Raw genomic sequence first — 21,271 nt, 5'->3', positions numbered from 1 at the left:
TTCAAGATCTTGGAGAGAATCCCATTAGAACTCGAGAGGGACACGAGCGTGGCTCTGTCCCCAGCGAGAGTGGACTGGAAAGAAACAGCAGATGGGCATGAGATAATGCTCGATGTTCCTGGTTTGAAGAAGGATGAAGTAAAGATAGAAGTGGAGGAGAACAGAGTTCTGCGGGTGAGTGGAGAGAGGAAAAGAGAAGAAGAGAAGAAAGGAGACCAGTGGCATAGAGTGGAGAGATCATATGGTAAGTTCTGGAGACAGTTCAAGCTACCTGATAATGTGGATATGGAATCAGTCAAGGCTAAACTGGAGAACGGTGTGCTCACTATTAACCTCACTAAGCTATCCCCTGATCAGGTTAAGGGTCCAAGAGTTGTTAACATTCCAGCTGAAGAGGACCAAACTGCAAAAATCAGCTCTTCTGAATCCAAAGAACTCTAATTGAATAAACTATATACTACTTTCTGAGTGTGACGAAGAGATAAATCCAAGAGTCTTGTGTTTCAGGTTATGTATGCTATTAATGGAGTGTTATGTTTTGTAACCTATCTACCAAAATCTGTATAACCTTCCTGTATCCAGTAAAATTTTCACGTCATTATATTATAGAACATCATTTATGAAAATGTCACAAAATTCAAGAAAATGCACTTGAAACTAGATTGATTATTCATAATTTCAGATGACAGAGAAAATACTCAGAGACAAAACCAGGAAAGTGGCTGAAATCAATACAAAGACTGAAGAAACAGAAGCAGAACAGTGACAAGAGTACTGAAACTATTTGGACTTAGATTTCATGAGCTGCTGAGCATCCGATGGAGTTGGAAGTGCAGGAATAGCACCTTTCTGAGTTGTACACACAGCTCCACATGCATTTGCAAAGGCTAGAGCTTCCTTCAGCTTCCCTTCATCCTGCAACATTCATATTTACTCAAGCACCCAAAAACTCAATATCCACTATATGCCTAATCTAAAACCTGAAAACGTTATCAAAATGTCTGCAGTTAAACGTACATCGAGTAGGGAACTGTCTTTTCCCAATGAGACAAGAAATGAACCAACAAAAGAATCACCAGCTCCAGTTGTATCAACTGCTTTCACAGCGTATCCAGGCACTCTCCCTTTGAATTTCTGCAATTTCCCCAGTCTTTAGATCACTCTAACAAGGAACAATCATATCAAATCTGATTCCTTTTAATTAGTTACCTTTGTGTAGTATCTGCAACCTTTCTCTCCATCAGTTACAATAAGCAGCTTCAGCTTATCATGCATGAGAGACAAAACAACATCATCCTTCTCTGCATCTCCACGGGTGAGAAATGTCACCTCATCATCACTTACCTAAACACACCAAACTCAACACTAAGATCACCAAAACAGAACACATCATTTACAACAAAACAAACATATATATACACCTTGATAATATCAGCCTCATTCCAAATACTTTTGATGCCTTCAATTGCAGCTTCAGTGGAAGGCCAAAGAGGTAACCGAACATTCGGGTCATAAGAGAGCAAAACTCCAGCATCCTTTGCGGTTTTCATAGCAGCCATGTGAGCGGTTCTACATGGCTCAGAGATCAAACTAATGGAACCATAGTGAAAAATCTTGGCTTTCTTAATGAGATCCTTGTTGAGTTCAGATTCTTTCAAGAGCATATCAGCACTGGGGTTCCTGTAAAACATAAACTCTCTCTCACCATCTTTTTTCAATGTCACAAAGGCCAATGCGGTTCTTGCATTGGTGTCAAAGCAAACACCTTCGCTGTTCACACCGTTCTTTTTCAATATGTTAACCAACATGTGTCCAAACTCATCATCACCAAACTGAAAAAAAAAAAAAGAACAACAGAATACTACACATCAGTCTACAGGTTGCTGACATAAATTATAACATAAGAAAAATATACAAACCTTGCCGATGAAAGCAGATTTGCCACCGAGTTTGGTGATGGCACAAGCAACATTAGCCGGAGCACCACCAGGGGCTTTGAGAAAACCTGTGGATTCAGCTAAAGACACACCAGAAGTGTCAGGGACAAAGTCGATAAGCATTTCACCAAAGGAAACAATTAATGGAGTAGCCATCCTTTTTTTTTGGTGGAAAAACAAATGGAAGCTATAACTAAAGATAGCATCTGTTTATATAAAGATGAAGAATGTGCAACAGAAAGGCATGTAAAGTGGGATAAGCATTAACAAAATTCCTAATTAGCAGTACAAACTCAGTCCAATCTTTTGACTGATTGTAAAAACCAAAACTCTTCAACTCATGTTAAATCGAGTAAAGAACAATTAAAGATCAATAAAATCATGGTTTGATGATCACACACAGCGTACCATATTCTCTGTTACAGAGGTTTTTTATATTCTCAGAGTATGCAACTGAAAATATAATTTGACCATATCTTATATATGAAATGAAACTTGATTCATTAAAATAGTAATAGTAAAAAGGTACAAAACAAAAGAGCGTAAATAAACGAATAGATAATTAAGGTTTGACCAAACAAAACGCAAAACGCAAAACGCAAAACATAACAATGCTCATTGCTTTCTCCTACTCCAAGGATATATACGCCTTGGCCTTATCCGGTTATCCCTTCCCTGTCTGAGTCCTCTGAATCTGTGCCTGAACTATCTGTGTCCCCAAATGGAGCAGGAAATGACTTGAGCAGTTCTAAACCATTAATATTAGGATACTCAACGTGGTTTACAAAGGTGCGAACGCTACAAGGTTTCTTAAACCCTTCACCAAAACCTTGGATTTCAACACGTCGGAGAGTGTTCCTCTCGGGACTGAAGTAGAAAACATAAAACGGTTGTCCACATGTATACTTGCGCATCGAAAACACTATTTCACCCGAATATGTCGATCCAACAATGGAAACTTGGTGACGGAAGAATTTATCATCGGTCCAAGTGTAGGCATGTTTCGACCATTCCTGTTTCTCTACATCCTCTAGAACCCACAAACGCAACTCATTAATGACACCAATGTTGCGCTTTTTCTCCCAATAAGTGTAGACATCATTATCCAAATGAAGAAGCTCATAAATGTCGACATCATCCTCCCAGTAAATCACAGCTAATTTGCCCTTGTAGTTTATCAACCGACAAATCCTTTCTACGTAAATAAAGGTGAATCTTTCAGACCGAACATCAAAACAAACTATCACATAATCAGACTTTACATTCTGAGATTTATTCTGACTCCAACCAGACAAGTTACGGTCACCACCTAAGTAATACAAAACACCATTGATGCACACCCCATCACTCTTAATATCATGTCGTAAGGGACATTTTATCTTTCTCCACCTCAAACCTCCAGCTCTAAATGTAAGAATTCTATGATGACCAGGACCAGATGGGTAAGCCATAAACAATGCCTTGTATTGCTTGCCAATCGGATCAAACCCGAAGAAGCTATACGCTTTCCTGTAACTATACCGTTTAGGCAAGATTGCATACCGTCCAGTGTTGGGGTTACATATCACAGGTCTACCTTCGTATCGATTACCATGGAAATAGATCAAGCCAGAGGCGCAACCACATGAAAAATATTTTAGGTTAGTATGATGATTGATAGTTAAATTGTCTAGAGAGAACTTCACATGATATTCGGCGGCTTCTACAGTAGCCGACGACGATTTCTCATATGAATTCTGAAACTGAGGCAACGAGAAGAACCTCCACACATTGATGCCCATCTCTTCGTGTTCATTGCCGTTTTCTGCGATGGCGAATAAGAGGCGCGGCTTAGACAAGGAATTGGTCAGGAACAACTCCTTGAAATATGGACTACCTAAAATTGATGCCCAGTGCTTCGACAAGCAACGAAACCTGGCAACTGACTTTAGAGGCAATCTCGACAGTATCTGCAGGATGAGATTACCCGATAAGGCAGATGATGAACTCATTATTCTATCTAACGAACAAAGAGATATGCTAAAACTAAAATATATAATTATACTAGGAGTTGTCCCATGCTACCATGCTATGCACGTGCTTCTAAATTAGTTTTGTTTTGTTAGATTTTCATCTTTCTGTATTTTGTTTTTTTAATTAGTTTTTTTTATTGATAAAAATGATATTAATTTTTGGGGGAAGAGTATGTATCTTAAGTAATTAAACTACACCCCCTCTTTGGAACGCTTTCTCTCTCTTCTCTCTCTCAAATCTTTCAGAGAGAGAAAGCTTTCGTTCTCATTTTCCGACGAAACTTATCGTCGGCTTTTTGTCTCCGGCTAAGTCCGGTTATATTTCTCGCCTAAGTGCGAGTGTATCATAGCTTTGGTGGCTATTTCTTTAGTTTTCTCTTCTTTTTGCAGAACCTCATAGATCTCCTTATGGTTTAAGGAGGCAAAGCCGAGTAGTGGACGGAGCTTCTGGATCGTCGGATTACTCGATTCCATTCATGAGAGGTGTAAATCCTCATAACTTATTGGGGCCGTTAGATCGGCTATGGATGACGGTTTCTCCTTGGGTTTGTAAATCGTGAAGAAAGGAATTCGGTGGCTGGTGAAGAACGGATTAGAAAAGTGTGTTTTGCGACTGATCTGACATCTCACCTTCTCGTGTATTCCGGGGCTTAACAAATCTGAAAATTCAAGCTTCTCTGTTTCTTTCATACTCGGAGAAAGCTGCAAAAAGATTTGGTGAATTTCGGAGTTACAAGCTGAAATTTGACAGACCATATTGTGGACAAAGTGCTATACTTGCCGGAAATTTGGCTGTGGTCGGAGTTTCAGCTCCGGCGGAAAGGCGATGGCAGTGACATGAGTCGGTCGTCGCAATTCCCCTTCAACGTGCACGCAAACACGTGTTATACACGTGTCCCTTATTGACCCATTCATTTTGTTTCTCTGCTTATAATACTTTTGGGTTAATTGGAATTTTATATCTTGTAATTAGGCTCCTATTCACCATGTAATCCTTTTAAGATATTTTATGAAAACAGTTGGGGACAAAAAAAAAATTATTAAACTACATCCTCATGTATATTGGATTTTATTAATTATGTTTATTTTTTTGAATAACGAAATGTTTAAAAACTTAGACTAATTCTCTTCTAAGACATGTTGTTTTGCGATGTAACCACATTGCAATACATTCTTGGCAAATTTTATGATTACAAAATATATGATTTATGCAATGTATTTGTAAACATTGAAATGATATTTAACATTAAAATGGCCAATCAATATTTAAACAACTTTGAGAATAGTAACATGTTTGATGTAAGCTGTATGGGCAAATGATCATCGACTTTGTATTTTCTGTTGGGTCAAGACGTAATTTGTCAACTAAAAATTATAGAAGATAGACTCATATAGTCATATTAATACATGTCACTTAATAACTTGTTTGGACGTTGTTTCCGTTGTGGCCTTACAGAAATAGCCGAGATCTACCATCATTTTTGAGTTTTGAATTTATCCCATGAGTAATTGTTTATTAAAGATGATGAAGTTTGGAGATATAAAATAAATATTATATTTTTTAATGTTGCACATTTTTCATCCTCAGATTCAGATAATGTGTAGTTTATTTCCCTTTTAATTGTTGGTAACCCTTAACATAAAAAACACCTATTTTGTTCTGTCAACAGAAAGACGGAAAATGATATGAATCCTTCAAACTTCAAAGCCTATTCAGTGGCTTTAAACCAAAAACGAAATAAAATAAAGATTACTTTTTGGTGATTTTATTCACTTTGACATTGTTTAAGGCAAATCCTCATCATCTTTATTTAGTTGTTACGTAAAGACATAAGCGAAAGTTGAAATTTAAGTCCCATATCACAAGTTAACTAAAATCAATTACAAATCACCTCGTCTAACGTTGTTTCTCTAATGTCTTCCTTTGACATATATATAATAGAGATCTGATCATCTATTTAAGCTTTAGGTCTCTCTATCCGTAGTAATTTTAACAAATATCCAAGTTAGAATAATATATAAATAAAAGAATATATAATTAAATTTTAAACTCAAAAAAAATCATTTTCTAACACAATTATATTGTTGTGTGATATATATCTTAGGCTAAGTTACATTGTTTTGACTTTATGAATACGTCGTAGTGTACATGCACGTAGGCTCATGATGTCTCCATACCGTAATTAACCTTTTAAACTCGTTGAGATAAAATAGAAAATGTTATTACAGCTTACTCAATATGGCAATAGGAAAAAAGCTTAAAGGAGAAAATAAGAGTAACTAATTTTTTTATTTGATTGTTTGGTCATTCCTTAAAGGTTTTCTCCTCCACCTAACCACCATTCCAGACTACTACTTTACATTTTTGCATAAACTTCAGTTCCTTGTCTGAGATCTTAAATCCTCCATTTTCATTTAAAAATGAATTGTGCAATGAACAAATCATTTACGTGATCTAAAGGAAAAATACTTCAGAGACATTAGAACTTTCCTCGAATCATAACAATAATTTGAGTACGAAATAGAATAAAATCACATGAAATATACATATTAAGGAACCAGCCAGATAACCATTATAGTAGCAGAATTTGACCGTTTAAAATTAGGATAATTTAGAATTTTATATAAAGAGAAATAAGAGATTGGAATATAAATTTATGACTATACCATTGAATTTGATTTTTTGATATAAATGTAAGCTAATTTATTGGGATTTAAAAGGCGATAATGGGATTTAAAAATAAATTGTGCAATGAGCAAATCATTTACGTGATCTAAAGGAAAAATGCTTTAGAGACATTAAAACTTTCCTCGAATTATAACAATAATTTGAGTAAGAATACAGACACATGAAATATACATATTAAGGAACCAGCCAGTCAGCCATATAGTAGCAGAATTTGGCCGTTTAAAATTTATGGGACAATATAAAATTTTAGATGAAGAGAAATAAGAGATTGGACTATAAATTTATGACTAAACATTGAAACTGATATTTTGATAGAAATGTAAGCTAACCTTTCTAAAATGCAAGTCAGTGTTAAATTGAAAGTTGTCTTTGAAGGGTGGCTTTGATCTTTGTTTTCAGACGTTCTAGATGAGGATATTTTGCCAACAACATCTGGTGAGTGGGTAAATGTAGATATAAATCATATACTAAAGAACAAAGTGGAAGCTAGGATACCAGAAATACGAACAGTGCAAAATAGGTTGTTACCTGGAAGCTAGGATACCAGAAATACGAACAGTGCAAAATAGGTTGTTACCTGGAAGCTCCTCACCCTTGTCTAAGCAAGTCTGAAAAAGTAGAGAACCTAAAATAATCAAAACCAATAGAGCATTGTTGTTTTTTAACAGTCTCCAAAGACGTTTTCTCCGTGAAAACAATTCTCCACTTGTGTTTGGTGCGACGATAACGGTTGGAGGATGCGACAACATCAAATCATTGATGCTGTATAATTGGCCTTTAACCAATTGATCTTGAAACTTAGGCACACGATTAGGAAGGACTGAAGCTTGTATAGCACAATCCTGAAACAAAGGCGAAATGAATATGTTAAAATGGAGGTAAATCAGGGGTCAAGAGGAACAATAATAGAGATAATATACATTTTCATCAGGAAGGAGACATTTTCATCAGGAACAATAAGTAAGATATTGTTTCTTCGAAAGTCTCGAACTTTCCAAATATGGATGACCCGAACAACAATCCTATTGATACCAGTGTTGTGTGTTTCGTTGGAGGTTGAATAAAAGATAGAGTAGGGCGGTATTGTTTTAGTTTTACCCATGCTGTGAGAGAGAGAAGGTTAGTGTCGTCAAAGGTTGTTATTTAAAAAGAAAACTTAATGCAATGGTTGAGGGAGAGTAATCAGGGATTGTAATGAAATGTTAATGACCATGAACACATACGTGTTTGGTATTAGTTTCATTACATTATAATTGGGTGGTACACGTAAAGATGAAAATGAAGGATATACTTCAATAGAATTCTTTAATTACCTTAAAGATTGTAATGAGTAATACAAATAACATAATCATAATAATGGTTCATATGATTCTAATTGGTAGTGCAGATCTAAAACCCTTTTTAAAAAAATTTAAATTTGATTCCAAACAAATTGAAAACGATTTTGGACAGGATTAATGTTACATACTGTCTTTAATTACCTTAAATATTGTAATAAGTAATACAAATAATGTAATCATAATAATTGTTCATATGATTCTAATTGGTAGTGCAGATCTAAACCCCTTTTTAAAAAAATTTTAAATTTGATTCCAAACAATTTGAAAACGATTTTGGACAGAATTAATGTTACATACTGTTCGGAACTTCAAATAGGTGTTCGGGATCTTGACAAAGACATTAAACCGGAAATGATTTTGAATTTGGAGGTGGAGTAGGAGAATTAAACCAAAGAAACCCAATAATTATGAGATCTGCGAAAGTACATCGGAGGTGGTAGCTGCTGGGAACGACGATTGTGAGAAGGTGAGTACAGGTGAATTCGACATCGTTTAGTTCGTATACTCCTGATGGGTGTAAGGGCTGTGAATTATATTTGTTGGGCTTGTAATTGGTCTTATTTTGTCAAGCCTAATATGAAAACTTAAAAACAATAGCCTTTAAAACTAAGAAAGGACATGTGTCAACTATATAATAAGCCAGGTGTCATGTTCTAAGCAGAAGTTGAGAAAAACCTTCTCTTATTATATAAGATATCAAGTAAAGACCTATAAAAACCAGTTAATAAAAGACCTAGAGAAGCCAGTTAGTGAAAGACCTAGAAAATCGTAACTTTGTTTTTCGAATTTAGTCGGTTTAGGTAAACAAAAACGGGCTAATTCAACGTCCAAGTCGATTTTTGGGTATTTCGGTAAAGGGGTCCTAGACTCATTCGGATATTTTTGGTATTCGGATCGGATTTCGGATAAACAACCATCGGATTCGGATTCGGATCGGGTTCGGGTTTTATCCATTACCCGAAATATATTTCAGATTTGGGTTCGGTTTTGGTTATTTACATCTTAAACTTAACAAAATACTAATTCAATTCGAATTTCAAATATATCCAAATTCAAATCTCTCCAACTCTGATATTAAAGGTGAAGAAAAGGTATGACAAACATGTTTCTTGTTTAAAATGTTCTATTTGTTTTGCATTTTTCTTCTTTGTATTTTTTAATATGTAAAAACAATATTTGGTATCTAGAGTTCATGAGTGTAGAATAAAATATGTAATTAAATCTCTACAAAATAAGTAAAATCTCTCATATCTAAATTTTTTTAGGGGGGTGTATTCAACTTGACATTTTAAGGGATTTGTGTAAAATTTATAAATTCTATGTTATTCAATCATGAATTTTAAAAAATCTCCTGAAATCCACTGTTATTGAACTGATGATTTAAAAATCTACTTTAAAATGTACATAGTAATATATAAATACAGGAGGTTTTAGAATTAGTCAAAGATAGTAGAGCGGCAAAATGGTTAGAATGCATTGATTAAATGTTTTAGGTGATGGGTTGAATCTCACTAGTGACTATTTTTCAATATGTTTATACATGTTCGGATTAATTTGGGTATCCGTTCGGATATCGGATAATACCCGATCGGATTTGGGTATTTTACCCAGGCATATTTCATTCTATGGCAACATAGGCTTGAGACAGATTCGGGAAGAAATATTTTATTGTTGTAGTAACTTTGATATTTGCTTGACAACCGTTTGATTCTCACACTCAGATTGTCAGACATAGTATACAAAACCATGTTCTTGAGACCAAAATATTAGATACAACTTGGAAGTTAATGCATATCTTGCGAACCAAGTATTAATTGTGGACTGTAAAACCCTATTTATAAAATAGTCCAGTGAAATTTAGATGGAAATTAAGGATTGGAGAAAAAAATGTGAATATTGATATGATTCTAGAACGAACAAAGAAGATGGTGGAGAGTGAAGATGATCCAGATGCTAATTCACCATTAATGGTATAGATGTTAAAAAAAATTTGTTATGATTTAAAATTATGATTTTTCTATCAATTTTTTTTAACATTTTTTAGTTGCATTAAGTCATCAAATAATACATAAAATTAATAAAACTCTAGCTTTTTCTGGATTTACCATGATTCGAGTTTTTAAAAATAAACGTATATTACTCAAGCAATGAAGAAAAATTGTTTGTTCAAAGTTTGACATCGACTAAAAGTTTTTGATAATTGTTTAGAGTCATATTGTAAATATGATCAAAAAGAATCTAAATTTGAATGAGCAGCTTAAACTTAACTTGGCAAATTTAAAATTTGGGTCTTTAGTCAAACCGTTTAATTAAACTAGAGATGATAGATTTTAAGTTTTGAACAATTTCATTATAAAAAGTTTAACATACCACGGGATAGAGTTATTGAAAAGATCGCACCCGAATTTCCAATCTTCACAGAGGATCCACGGAAAACAATTTCATCGGAACTCCATAATTCCGATGAGACAATCGGCGTAGAAATCACTCTTTACAAAAACTCTCACAAATACACCAAACCCCACCTTATCTAGTTACTGAGTCGCACAACCAACCACCCCTCCATATCACTGCCACTAAAACTGTTTGCGAACCGTTTGATCAGTTCGATTTTAATCGTCCGGTTTGCGTGGTTAGTTTAGGGAAAGCCCTAGACTCGAGTTTAAAAGGTGGAACTCAACTTCCTTCGTCCCTTTAGCCGTTTTTCAGAGTTTTGGAGAGAAAAAGAAGAGAAGAGAGTTCCAGAGACTGTTCTTGTAGTTTTTGGAGATTCCTTTGATCCGTGAGTGAGATTTCTTCCTGGAGAGTGTGGATCCAAGGCTAGGGACGTGGTGCGAAGGTTTATGTGGAGCTAGCTTCGTCATTTGGGCTTAGATCTCATTGTTTGGCAAAGGTGAGTGCAGGACCATGGCTTATCTAAGCTAAGATCTCTATTTTATGTGATTTTGTGTTTGTGTGATTGTTTCCTTTAAGTTCTTATGGGTTTTTTCGTGGCTGATATGGCTGGGTTTTGCGCAAGAGGATGCAGGGATCGGATGGGAGAAGCTTGGAAGTGAGTTTTGGTGTTTCTGATCGAAGGAAATCGATGTTCGGTATCAGTGTCAGTCGACACCAGTTGGGGTGTCTGTCTACGATTCATCGCAACACAAACATGTCCACCCTTTTGAATTCAAATGCTTTTGGATTCTAAAGCCATGCACTCTTAATAATACAAAGATTAGCTAGGCATGGATTCGAGTACATAGGTCCACTTCTTGCCACTGGTAAAAACGGTATGGCTCTTGTTTGCAGCCATCAGGTTTTGAAAGAAGTTTCTCTGATTACTTTGAAAAATGCCCCTATTCTTGTAAACAAGTCCTCAAAGTTTCACCCATTCTTCATAAAGTATGTCAAGGCTGGCAATCCCGACGCTTGTTACCTTGAGAGTCTTCGCCTTATAGCTATAGAAGGTATGATTGACAAACCCATAAATCTCCTCTTCAATACCACACCATTTTCTGAAGAGATGCAGTTTGCCCTAGGGCTGTTCTTAATCAGTGGTGGTCATTACCGCGAGGGTGTATCCACAATGGCTTCATTTAAAGACCGAGTTGGCTCCTATGCAATGGCCGAATATTATTCGGAGTTGGTGTTCGAAAACATTTGGAAAATTGGTACTACACGTATCAAAAGGTATAGGAACACGTGGAGGTTTTTTGATGTCCCAAAGTGTGTTAGACCTGGCTTCATATGCACGATTGACTCCCGCTGTGAAGCTCGCTTTGTGTGGTGGCGGACTATCCAGTTCATCTATATGTTTTAAGTGATACAAATATCATTATCCATATCATTATTATCCTTCATTATTGTTCAAGTATTATCCATCAACTCCATTACTATCCCATGATGTATCCTTATTTAGTAGACTTATGTTCTAGTTTTAGTAAACATCTCATAATGTTATCCTGTAAACATTATCGAGATTGCATGCCGGTTATTGAATGTTCTAGTGTACTTATAATTACAATGATCAAATTATATTATCGAGATTGAATGTTCTTGTAGACTTATTTTAAAACGACATTCACCACTTTAATCGATTTGTCCACTTCGCTTCTCGAATTGCTCATTAATTTGATGGGGATGTTCCGAAGTCCTACACTAGACACAATGGACACTGTTTTGTCAGATGATTTGGTCCATCGATATCATACATAAAGTTATGAAATAATCGTAGCTCGAGAACTTACATCCCCATCAATCACTTTTGACATTGCGTGTTGGACTACACAACCTCTAAGTGGACACCCTTTTATCCAAAGGTTACTATATTTTTTAATAAATTTTAAACCAAACACTCGGCAACCCTTACATCAACATCTTTATTAAGTTCACTCTTAAATATCCTTATTTTCACATCTCCACTCACTACAGCCATCTATCCTCCTTTATTTTCAAGCTTTTATTTTTCTAAAAACGAAGATGGACCAATATAGTTACAGCCAACCCTCCTCCTCCTCCGTCGAGTCTGTTAAGTCACGCGACCGCGAAAGAGATCACTACGGCATACCCATGAAATGCTGGTGTGGCGGGGAACTACAGCTCATACCCAATACGACCGGTGAATACCAAGGTCGCCTATGCTACAAATGTGCTAGATCTGCGGTACTCCTTTAAGTTTTCATAATTTACTTTCAGGAGCGAGTTCAATATTTCATTTGTAGATCTGGGTTACATTCTTATATTTTACTATTCAATCGAAGGATGGGTGCTTGCATCTTCACAAGTTTTGGGACAAAGCCATAGTCGAGGAAATCCACGACCTCCACAAGAAATTGCTAGAGCGAGACGACCACATTAACTATCTCACTCTTGGACCAAATGGCACTAAAGTCTACCCTTCAATGTTGTCCGCCCAGATTGAATACCATGGCGAAGAGATGGGTCACATTAGACAGCTTGTTCGGGAAATTGGTGACGGATACGAGGAATTATCTTCCAACAAGGGCTACTCACTCTGCTAATCCAGCCACTTTTGGGGTGAAAGAGGTCAAGGGTTTCATTCTAGGGTTCCTCTCTGTTATAGTACTACTCCTCATATTTATCATCATTAAGCAGTAATTTCTACCTTTTTTTACTCGTCTTCTTAAGTTATCAATGGTGTAAACTTTCTTATTTACGTTGGTTCCTCTTATCAATGTATTAAGTGGACGAAATTTGTCGTTTCCTTTCAAGCAATGTTTAATGTCCACTTAGTGATCTTATTCTTCCTTAACAAATTATATTCTGCACCCTATGCAATGAGATCCCAACATAATTAGGAAAAGTTATACTGTCTACTGAGAATTAAAGGTTGAACATAAAAGATAACTCGACAAAAAATCTTTTAAATTTGTCTACACTGTAAAGCAGTTTGTAGATACAAAATTTACAGAGCTCAACAAATATTAATGAGGACCCAACATAAATAAGATAAGTTATACTGTCTACCGGGAATTATAGGTTGTCCATAAAAGAGAACTCGACAAAAAATGGCCCCCTAGTTGTCTACGCTTTAAAGTAGTTTGTAGACACAAAATTTACAGAGCTCAAGACAGTTACATTGTCCACCAAAAGGATTGCAACAAAAAACTTAGTCTACGGGGTCAACAGAGCAAACATCATCTTCACTTCATCATATGAGCGTCGAGCAAGTTTTCCGGTTGTGCCCTGGTTCAAAACATCTCCCGCACTTTGTCACCCGCACTTTGTCACCCGCTTTTTTCTGATCGAAACCGCATAAGTTGTGAAGAATGTTAGATCACAAGAAAAGCTAATTTTAATTTCTAAATCAACCAAACAAATGATGAAACTTACGTGATCCACTTCTCCCTGTGATGGGATCCTCTTATTTTTAGGTCTTCCCCCGCCTCTTTTCGTTCTAGGTGGATTAACAGGTACTTCGGTCAACTCAATAGGGATGTCGCAGTCCCTCTCATTTGGGCATGGCATTAGTACCCCTTTGTACTTCTCCCTCCAGGGTCCAACAAAATAACATTCACTAATAAGTGAGTAGGGGTCAATGTTTCTTACTCGACAAGCAGCCAATGTGTGACAGCAAGGAATCTTCAGAAAATCAAATACTCTACAAGTGCAAGTTTTTTTCTCTAAATCAACAGTAAATTCACAACCAACTGCGTCGTTAACTTGGTAAATCCAGTCTGTTGCTCCTAGCACCGCATAGTTGAGTGACTCTTTCAGATGATCAATCAACAATTCTTCTATTTCTGGTGTACATTTACTTCTAGTCTTCCCAGTAAATGTCCTCCTACACCAAAACCACCTCATCAACATGGCTCTTATGAATTCTACCATTGACACAATTGGGTACTCCACTCCTTTATGCATTGCGGCGTTTAAAGACTCTGAAATGTTGCTGCTTATCAGATTGTAACAGTTTCCAGTAAAGTGTGATAGAGTCCAATGTGGTAGACCAATGTTGAGTAGATACTCTGCACATTCAGGCTTTGTTTCCTCTATCTGCCTCCACCAATAACGGAAATCACCAACCGTATATGCTCTTCCTGCTTTCGAGACTAGACCAGCTAGGCCACCACAATTGTACTTGTGCTTAACATTACGGAAAAGGTGGAATGCACATGCTGCAAGATGCGCCATTGGGTACACTTCTGGGACAAATTTTATTAGATTCTTGAAAAACCACACCCAACCAGCATCATCCTCCACTTCTACTACTCCAATTGCCAATGGATAAATCTGCATATTCCCATCTTGACCACTTGCTGCTACCAAACACCCTTTGTACTTGCCTTTCATCACTGTGCCATCTATCACTATAACCTTCCTCATAAATTTATATCCATCATTGCATGCGCCAAATGCAAAGAATAGATATTTGAACAATGTTTTACCCTTTTTGTCTATTGTTGTCTCAATTTCCGTTATGGTGCCAGGGTTTGTAGACTTTACAAGGTGTAGATACATTGCTAAAAACTCATAGCTTCATTCTTCCGTTCCACGAGTTGCATTTACTGCCAATTCCTTTGCATTCCATGCCTTCATGTAAGAGATGGTTACATTCAACTTAGATAAAACCATCTCAGGCAGCTCACATGCTCGTGGTCCTCTCTTCCCATTAGCAAATTTGCATTTCAACAAACAAGCCAATATCTTAGTAGTTGCTTTCTCCCCATATATGGACCTCGCAGAGACGTCACATTCATGCTTCATTGTCACCGTTCTTACTTCTAAATTTAATGTCTTTGGATGAGTGACGACATAAACCCGCCAACCGGAATTCTTTTCCACGCACGCTGCAATCACTCGTGTTTTGTCGGACGCAAAAATCTTAAAGCAAAATATCCTCTTCATGTCATAGAGTGATAGAGCCTTGTACATCTCTACCTTACTTACAAATATTCTACCAACATATATGGCATCCGCTGCTCTTTTCAAATCCATGTTCCTCTCATGGCTAGGTAAACCTCGCATATTATCCGGGCATGGTGGTGCGTCATTCAACAACAAAAGATAAAATTCATCAATCACAGGTGCTTCTACCAAATTAACATCACCATGTAGGACTAACACGGAACACAGTTGGTCCTCATTTTCAGGCAATATTGCTCTATTAAGGTTTCCCTCTACTATTCGTGCCCCAGAAGTCTCACTAACTTCAATAACAGCCTCTGAAGGCCTTACCTCATTGACTACGAATGGATCCTAGTTAGGAGGGTAGTCTTCGTTAATTATGTATGTCCACTCATCGTAATTGTACTCTGGACTTTCCCCTTTTACAAGATATTCATCTCTCTGCATTGTGGACATTGTACTCGGATCTTGTCCCTCATTTGAAACGTAGTCTGCTCCCATTATCTTCCTGCCTTCTTCTAATATTCTGGACAACGTTATGTCCTCCTCTATCTCGTCCACAACGTTAGCATTACCATTCATAGCTTCTTTCGAGAAAACCATCCTAGCAACCTCCATATCACTGTCGTCAACACTAACTTCAGAGGACAACTAAAAATCAGAAGGACGTTTACTCGTATTTGTGTCCACTGTAAGAATATTGTCTTCATTTGTTGACAAATTGTCCACATCGTATGACTTCCTCTTCTTCCCACCGATATGTTCTCCACACCCTTCCTCCTTTTGCGTGTATCCTCTTTGTCCTGAACTCCCATGTCCTCAACACTAACTTCAGTGGACAGTTGATAATCAGAAGAAAGTTTACCCGTATTGGTTGACAACTGAACTCCCTTGTCCACATCGTTCTCCACCCTCTGATTCCCCACCGATATGTCCTGAACTCCCTTGTCACTGTGCTCCATCTGTTTACTGATAAGTGTAATGCAAGGCGCCCACCAGTTCTGTTTAAGTATCGGACGAGGCTCAAGGCCCAAGAGGAATCCAACAAGGGAGGAAGGATCAGGAGAAGACTGTTCACCATGGTTAGTAATAAAGTAACCGTAGTTAAGTAATAAGTCTCTATGCTAGCTGGCGTGATTACTGTATCGAGTCACAACGGCTACTAGGACTAATAAGACAAGAGTAGTATAAAGTATAAGGTAAAGTAGAGGAGAGGGGTATCTAGATTATGGATCAATTTGTAAGGGGGAGGGAGAGAATCCGTAAATTCTCTCAAGACTTGTATTATGATATCTCATAATAAAGAAGTGTTTTCTTGTTAATCTGTTCTTTACAAAGTTTGGATATCTAATATCTATCAATTTAGTATCAGAGCTGTTCAATCTTGGGAGTGCAAACAAGCCATGACGAAAAAAATGGAGGAGTTAGAGAAGGCAGTCAAACACCTTCAACGCGATGTCAACAAAATCTCAGAGCTGGAAACCAAGGTCAAGGAAATGAGGAAACAAATGGAGAAACAAGATGTCATGGAGAAGCAGATGGGAAAGCTAGACGCTTTGGAGATCATCTAGAAGCGCTTATTTGGTAATGAAAATCGTTCATGGGTAAACGAGGGGGACACACAACCGTCCAAAGACAATGCCAACACAACCAACGTGGTACATCGCCTCTTCACACCCACCCAGACGCCAACAACCTCTCTGCAAGAGACGAAGATTAATGTTCCAGAAATAAACGATTCTTTGACAAGAAAAATTGAGATTCCTCTGTTTGATGGTGAGAACGCGGAGGTTTGGGTTCAAAGAGTGGAGCAGTACTTCGAAATGGAGGAGTTCTCGGAGGAGGAAAAACTCAAGGCGGTTCGTATGTGCTTCGACGGTGAGGCTCTAATATGGAACCGCTGGGAATGCGACCGAAACCCTTTTTCAGGGTGGGAGCAGATGAAGGAAAGGGTGTTGGATGACTTCTCCGTGTCCCATGACCTAGAAACGGGTGAAAGATTGCTACTGTTGCGACAAGACGACACCACGGGCGTTACTGCAAAGAATTTATCGCTCTGGCGACAAACGCACCGGAGGTAACAGAAAAAGTTTTGGAATGGGCGTTTATGATTGGTCTTAAGCCGAAAATCAGAGCAAGAGTGAAGATGTTTGAGCCAAGGAATCTGAACAAAATGATGAGCCTGTCCCGAAAGGTGGAGGATTGGTCTGGAGAGATCTCATCGGAAATCTTGTCGGGAAGCAGCGACGGAACGTTAACAAGGTCCGGTGGCGAGAGACTAATCACTCGCAGCAGTCAACACTCGAGTGGGAGTCAACGGCTTAACGAAAGGGTAATTTTGTCCACTCAAAAGTCTAACAATACCCTAGAAAAGCATACAACGTTGTCTCGACAAGCTGTGAACCCGAAACCCAGTCAAATCAAAACGGGAGAAGAGAAGCAATTTCCGTATCGGAGATTGACGAATTCGAAGGCAAATGACAAAAGGGCAAAGGGACTCTGCTTTTAATGTGACGAAGAGGTTTTACACGGGTCACCGGTAGGATGAAGGAGCTGCAAGTGATGGTGGTAAGCGAAGAGTTGGGAGACGTGAAGTGTTTCTACAACATGGAGGAGGTAGCATTCGACGCGGTCACGGGGGAAGTGGCGGAGTGCGTTGTTCTATCCTTAGGCTCGGCGGCGGCTATATCCTCGCCACATACTATGAAGTTACGAGGATCAATTAAGACGGAGGAGATGACTATCTTGATTGACAGTGGAGCTTCCCACAACTTCATCTCTAGTCGTGTGGTTTGCCAAGTGGGGCTCATGTTATGGGGAACTCAAGAGTATGGGATTCGGATGGGAACGGGAATAATGGTCCACGGAACAGTGGTTTGTTATGACGTAAGGTTGGTGATTCCTGGTTACAACCTGGTTACGAGCTTCTTACCATTGGAACTAGGGGGTGTTGATGTTATCCTAGGAATACAATGGTTAGAGACATTAGGAGATACACGGGTCAATTGGAAGGAGTAGGTGATGTCATTTTGGGCTCAAGGAAAACTCGTGACTTTGCAAGGAGACCACAGTCTATCGAACGCTGCCATATCTCTCAAGGCGAAGGACTAATGGTGGAGTACCACGAATTGCTGAAAGAAGACAAGGAATTAGCCTGTCCAAATGATTTTCACCAACTTTTGGAGGAGTTTAAGGACATGTTCGAAGAGCCAAAAGGACTACCACCCTCAAGAAGCAAGGAGCACTCCATCAAACTGAAGATTGACACAGAGCCAGTGAATGTACAATCCTTTCGATACACGCATGCTCAGAAGGAGGAGATCGAGAAACAAATTTCCAACATGTTTACCGCGGGAATCATCAGAGAAAGTGGAAGCCCATTCTCCAGTCTGGTCCTACTGGTGAAGAAGAAAGATGGAAGCTGAAGGTTCTGCGTGGATTACAGGGAGCTCAACAAGGCAACAATACCTGATAGCTACACTATCCCTATGATTGATCAACTGTTGGATGAATTACAGGGTGCTCTCATATTCTCCAAGCTGGACCTAAGGTCAGGATACCATCAAATCCTGGTCAGAGAGGAGGACGTGCACAAAATGGCATTCTGCTCACACGACGGGCATTATGAGTTCCTTGTCATGCCGTTTGGGCTCACAAACGTCCTGGCCACATTCCAGTCCCTCATGAATGATGTTTTCAGACCATTCTTCTGGAAGTTCGTGCTAGTGTTCTTCGACGACATACTAATCTACAGCAAGTCCATACTCAAGCATCAGGAGCATCTAAAGCCAGTGTTGCGGGTTCTTCAACAACATTAACTGTTTGCCAACCGTAAGAAATGCCAGTTTGGGAGCCAGCAGGTTGAGTACCTGGGACATGTCATCTCTGCGGATGGTGTAGCGGCTAATCCAAAAAAGATTAGGGCAATGACAGAGTGGGAAGAGCCGAGCAACATCAAGGCGTTGAGAGGGTTCTTGGGATTGACAGGCTATTACCACAAGTTTGTGTTGTGGTATGGGGATATTGCTCGACCCTTAACTGAGATGTTGAGAAAAGATAAGTTCGCATGGACTTACAAAGAAAGGGAGGCATTCAGCAAGCTCAAAACAGCCATGGTATCGGTTCTATTGTTGGCATTACCTGAATTTAATGAGGTATTTGTGGTGGAGTCAGACGCGTCGGGAGTAGGTCTGGGAGCAGTATTGATGCAGAAAGAGAGACCATTGGCCTATTACAGTCATTGCTTGACAGATAGACAACATCTCAAGTCAGTTTACGAGAGGGAGCTGATGGAAATCATTTTTGCCATACAAAAATGGAGGCATTATCTACTAGGTAGGAAGTTCCTGGTGAGAACGGATCATAAGAGTCTGAAATTCCTGTTGGAGCAGAGGGAGATTAACATGGACTACCAAAGATGGCTCTCTAAATTGCTAGGGTTCGACTTCGACATCCAGTACAAACCAGGTTTAGAGAACAAAGTGGCAGACGCCTTGTCATGCAAAGAAGTGGTATCAACCTTATTTGCTATGTTGATTCCTGCGGCAATCCAGTTGGAGGAAATTTGTTCTGAGGTAGATAAGGACGAGGAACTGCAGAACATTATCCGAGATCTCGCTACAAATGGTGAATCACATCCGGACTTCTCATTGGTGAATGGTCGGTTGCTAAGGCAAGGAAGACTGGTTATTCCGAAAACCTCTGCAGTCATCGGACTGATCCTGAAAGAGTTTCATGATGGAAAATGGGTGGACATGGAGGGGTACTCAAGACTCAGAAAATAATTAGTGATATATTCTATTGGTCGGGGATGATGCAGGACATCATGCAGTATGTTGCAGTATGTCAAGTTTGTCAGAGATACAAATACTTGACTTTGGCTCCGGGAGGACTACTACAACCTCTGCCAATACCAGAAAAGATATGGGAATACTTGTCCATAGATTTTGTCGAAGGACTACCAAAGTCGGGAGGCAATAACGCGATTTTGGTGGTGGTGGACAAGTTGTCTAAGTATGCGCATTTCTTACGGTTGAAACATCCATTTACAGCAGCAGACTTTGCGAATCTGTTTGTGAAAGAAATCATTAAGTTACACTGGTTCCCTCGATCCATTGTCTCTGACCGGGATAAAGTTTTCACCAGTTAGTTTTGGAAGGAGCTGTTTAAACTATCTGGAACCAAGCTCTGCTTTAGTACAGTGTATCATCCTCAATCTGACGGGCAGACAGAAGTGACGAATCACAGCCTGGAAACCTACCTTCGATGCTTTGCGGGTGACCAGCCTCGTACTTGGGCACAATATCTGGCATGGGCGGAGTACTGCTACAATTCATCATTCCATTCAGCCATAGTAACGACTCCCTTCCAAGCAGTGTATGGCAGGGAACCTCCTCCGGTAATCAAGTATGAGAATGGGTCGACGGCAAATGTGGATTTGGAGAAACAAATGCTGGAAAGAGACGCAGTGTTATCAGTAATCAAGGCTCAACTACACAAGGCTCAGCAACAGATGAAGAAGAGAGCTGATGGACACAGAAAAGAGGTAGTGTTCGAGGTTGGGGAACAAGTATACTTGAAAATGAGACCATACAAGCGTCGCTCATTGGCCAGGCGAGTCAATGAGAAACTGGCAGCTTGATACGCTCAAATTAATCCCTAGAGCCACTCTCTCAAACAAGAGATCACTGCAGTACTTAGGGGTCGAATCCACAGAGACTCAAGATCAAACACAATAGATTATAGAGTTTTGTAAATTACGCTAAACAAGTTAAATTGAATTAAAATTAAAGCAATGCAAATATTTAAAAGAAAGTGTTGTAAATCCAGAAAATCAAAAGAGTTAAGCCTAGGGAATTTCTCAGGAAATTATGAAATATTAAATCAGATAAATTAATTAAGGTTCAAGCAATAAAGATCAGATCTAGAACTCTAAACTTTTGG

General features: G+C 38.6%; 5 protein-coding genes across 5 annotated transcripts; 2 read left to right on the top strand and 3 right to left on the bottom strand.

The window, feature by feature from the left end:
• On the top strand, positions 7-626 carry LOC104750183 (22.0 kDa heat shock protein-like). Its single transcript, XM_019231858.1, has one exon. The coding sequence runs from the start codon at positions 106-108 to the stop codon at positions 439-441; it is 336 nt and encodes a 111-aa protein (XP_019087403.1). The 5' UTR covers positions 7-105; the 3' UTR covers positions 442-626.
• On the bottom strand, positions 706-2,098 carry LOC104721162 (probable fructokinase-5). The gene is made up of 5 exons (XM_010439079.1): positions 1,920-2,098; positions 1,422-1,832; positions 1,210-1,344; positions 1,018-1,134; positions 706-915 (listed from the first exon to the last, which is right to left on the bottom strand). The coding sequence occupies exons 1-5, from the start codon at positions 2,091-2,093 to the stop codon at positions 781-783; spliced, it is 972 nt and encodes a 323-aa protein (XP_010437381.1). The 5' UTR covers positions 2,094-2,098; the 3' UTR covers positions 706-780.
• Positions 2,462-3,928, bottom strand: LOC104721156 (F-box protein At2g16450-like). The gene has a single exon (XM_019232186.1). It carries the CDS (start codon positions 3,926-3,928, stop codon positions 2,594-2,596), a length of 1,335 nt encoding a protein of 444 aa, XP_019087731.1. The 3' UTR covers positions 2,462-2,593.
• On the top strand, positions 12,417-13,086 carry LOC104721147. The gene is made up of 2 exons (XM_010439064.2): positions 12,417-12,622; positions 12,721-13,086. The coding sequence occupies exons 1-2, from the start codon at positions 12,440-12,442 to the stop codon at positions 12,979-12,981; spliced, it is 444 nt and encodes a 147-aa protein (XP_010437366.2). The 5' UTR covers positions 12,417-12,439; the 3' UTR covers positions 12,982-13,086.
• LOC104750177 lies at positions 13,595-14,941 on the bottom strand. Its single transcript, XM_010471938.1, has 2 exons — positions 13,814-14,941; positions 13,595-13,666 (listed from the first exon to the last, which is right to left on the bottom strand). Exons 1-2 carry the CDS (start codon positions 14,939-14,941, stop codon positions 13,595-13,597), a joined length of 1,200 nt encoding a protein of 399 aa, XP_010470240.1.

This window comes from Camelina sativa, chromosome 2, assembly GCF_000633955.1.
Source record: "Camelina sativa cultivar DH55 chromosome 2, Cs, whole genome shotgun sequence".
Taxonomy (NCBI): domain Eukaryota; kingdom Viridiplantae; phylum Streptophyta; class Magnoliopsida; order Brassicales; family Brassicaceae; genus Camelina; species Camelina sativa.
Note: the sequence above shows the minus strand (reverse complement) of the source record. Positions and strands in the feature narration are given on the sequence as shown.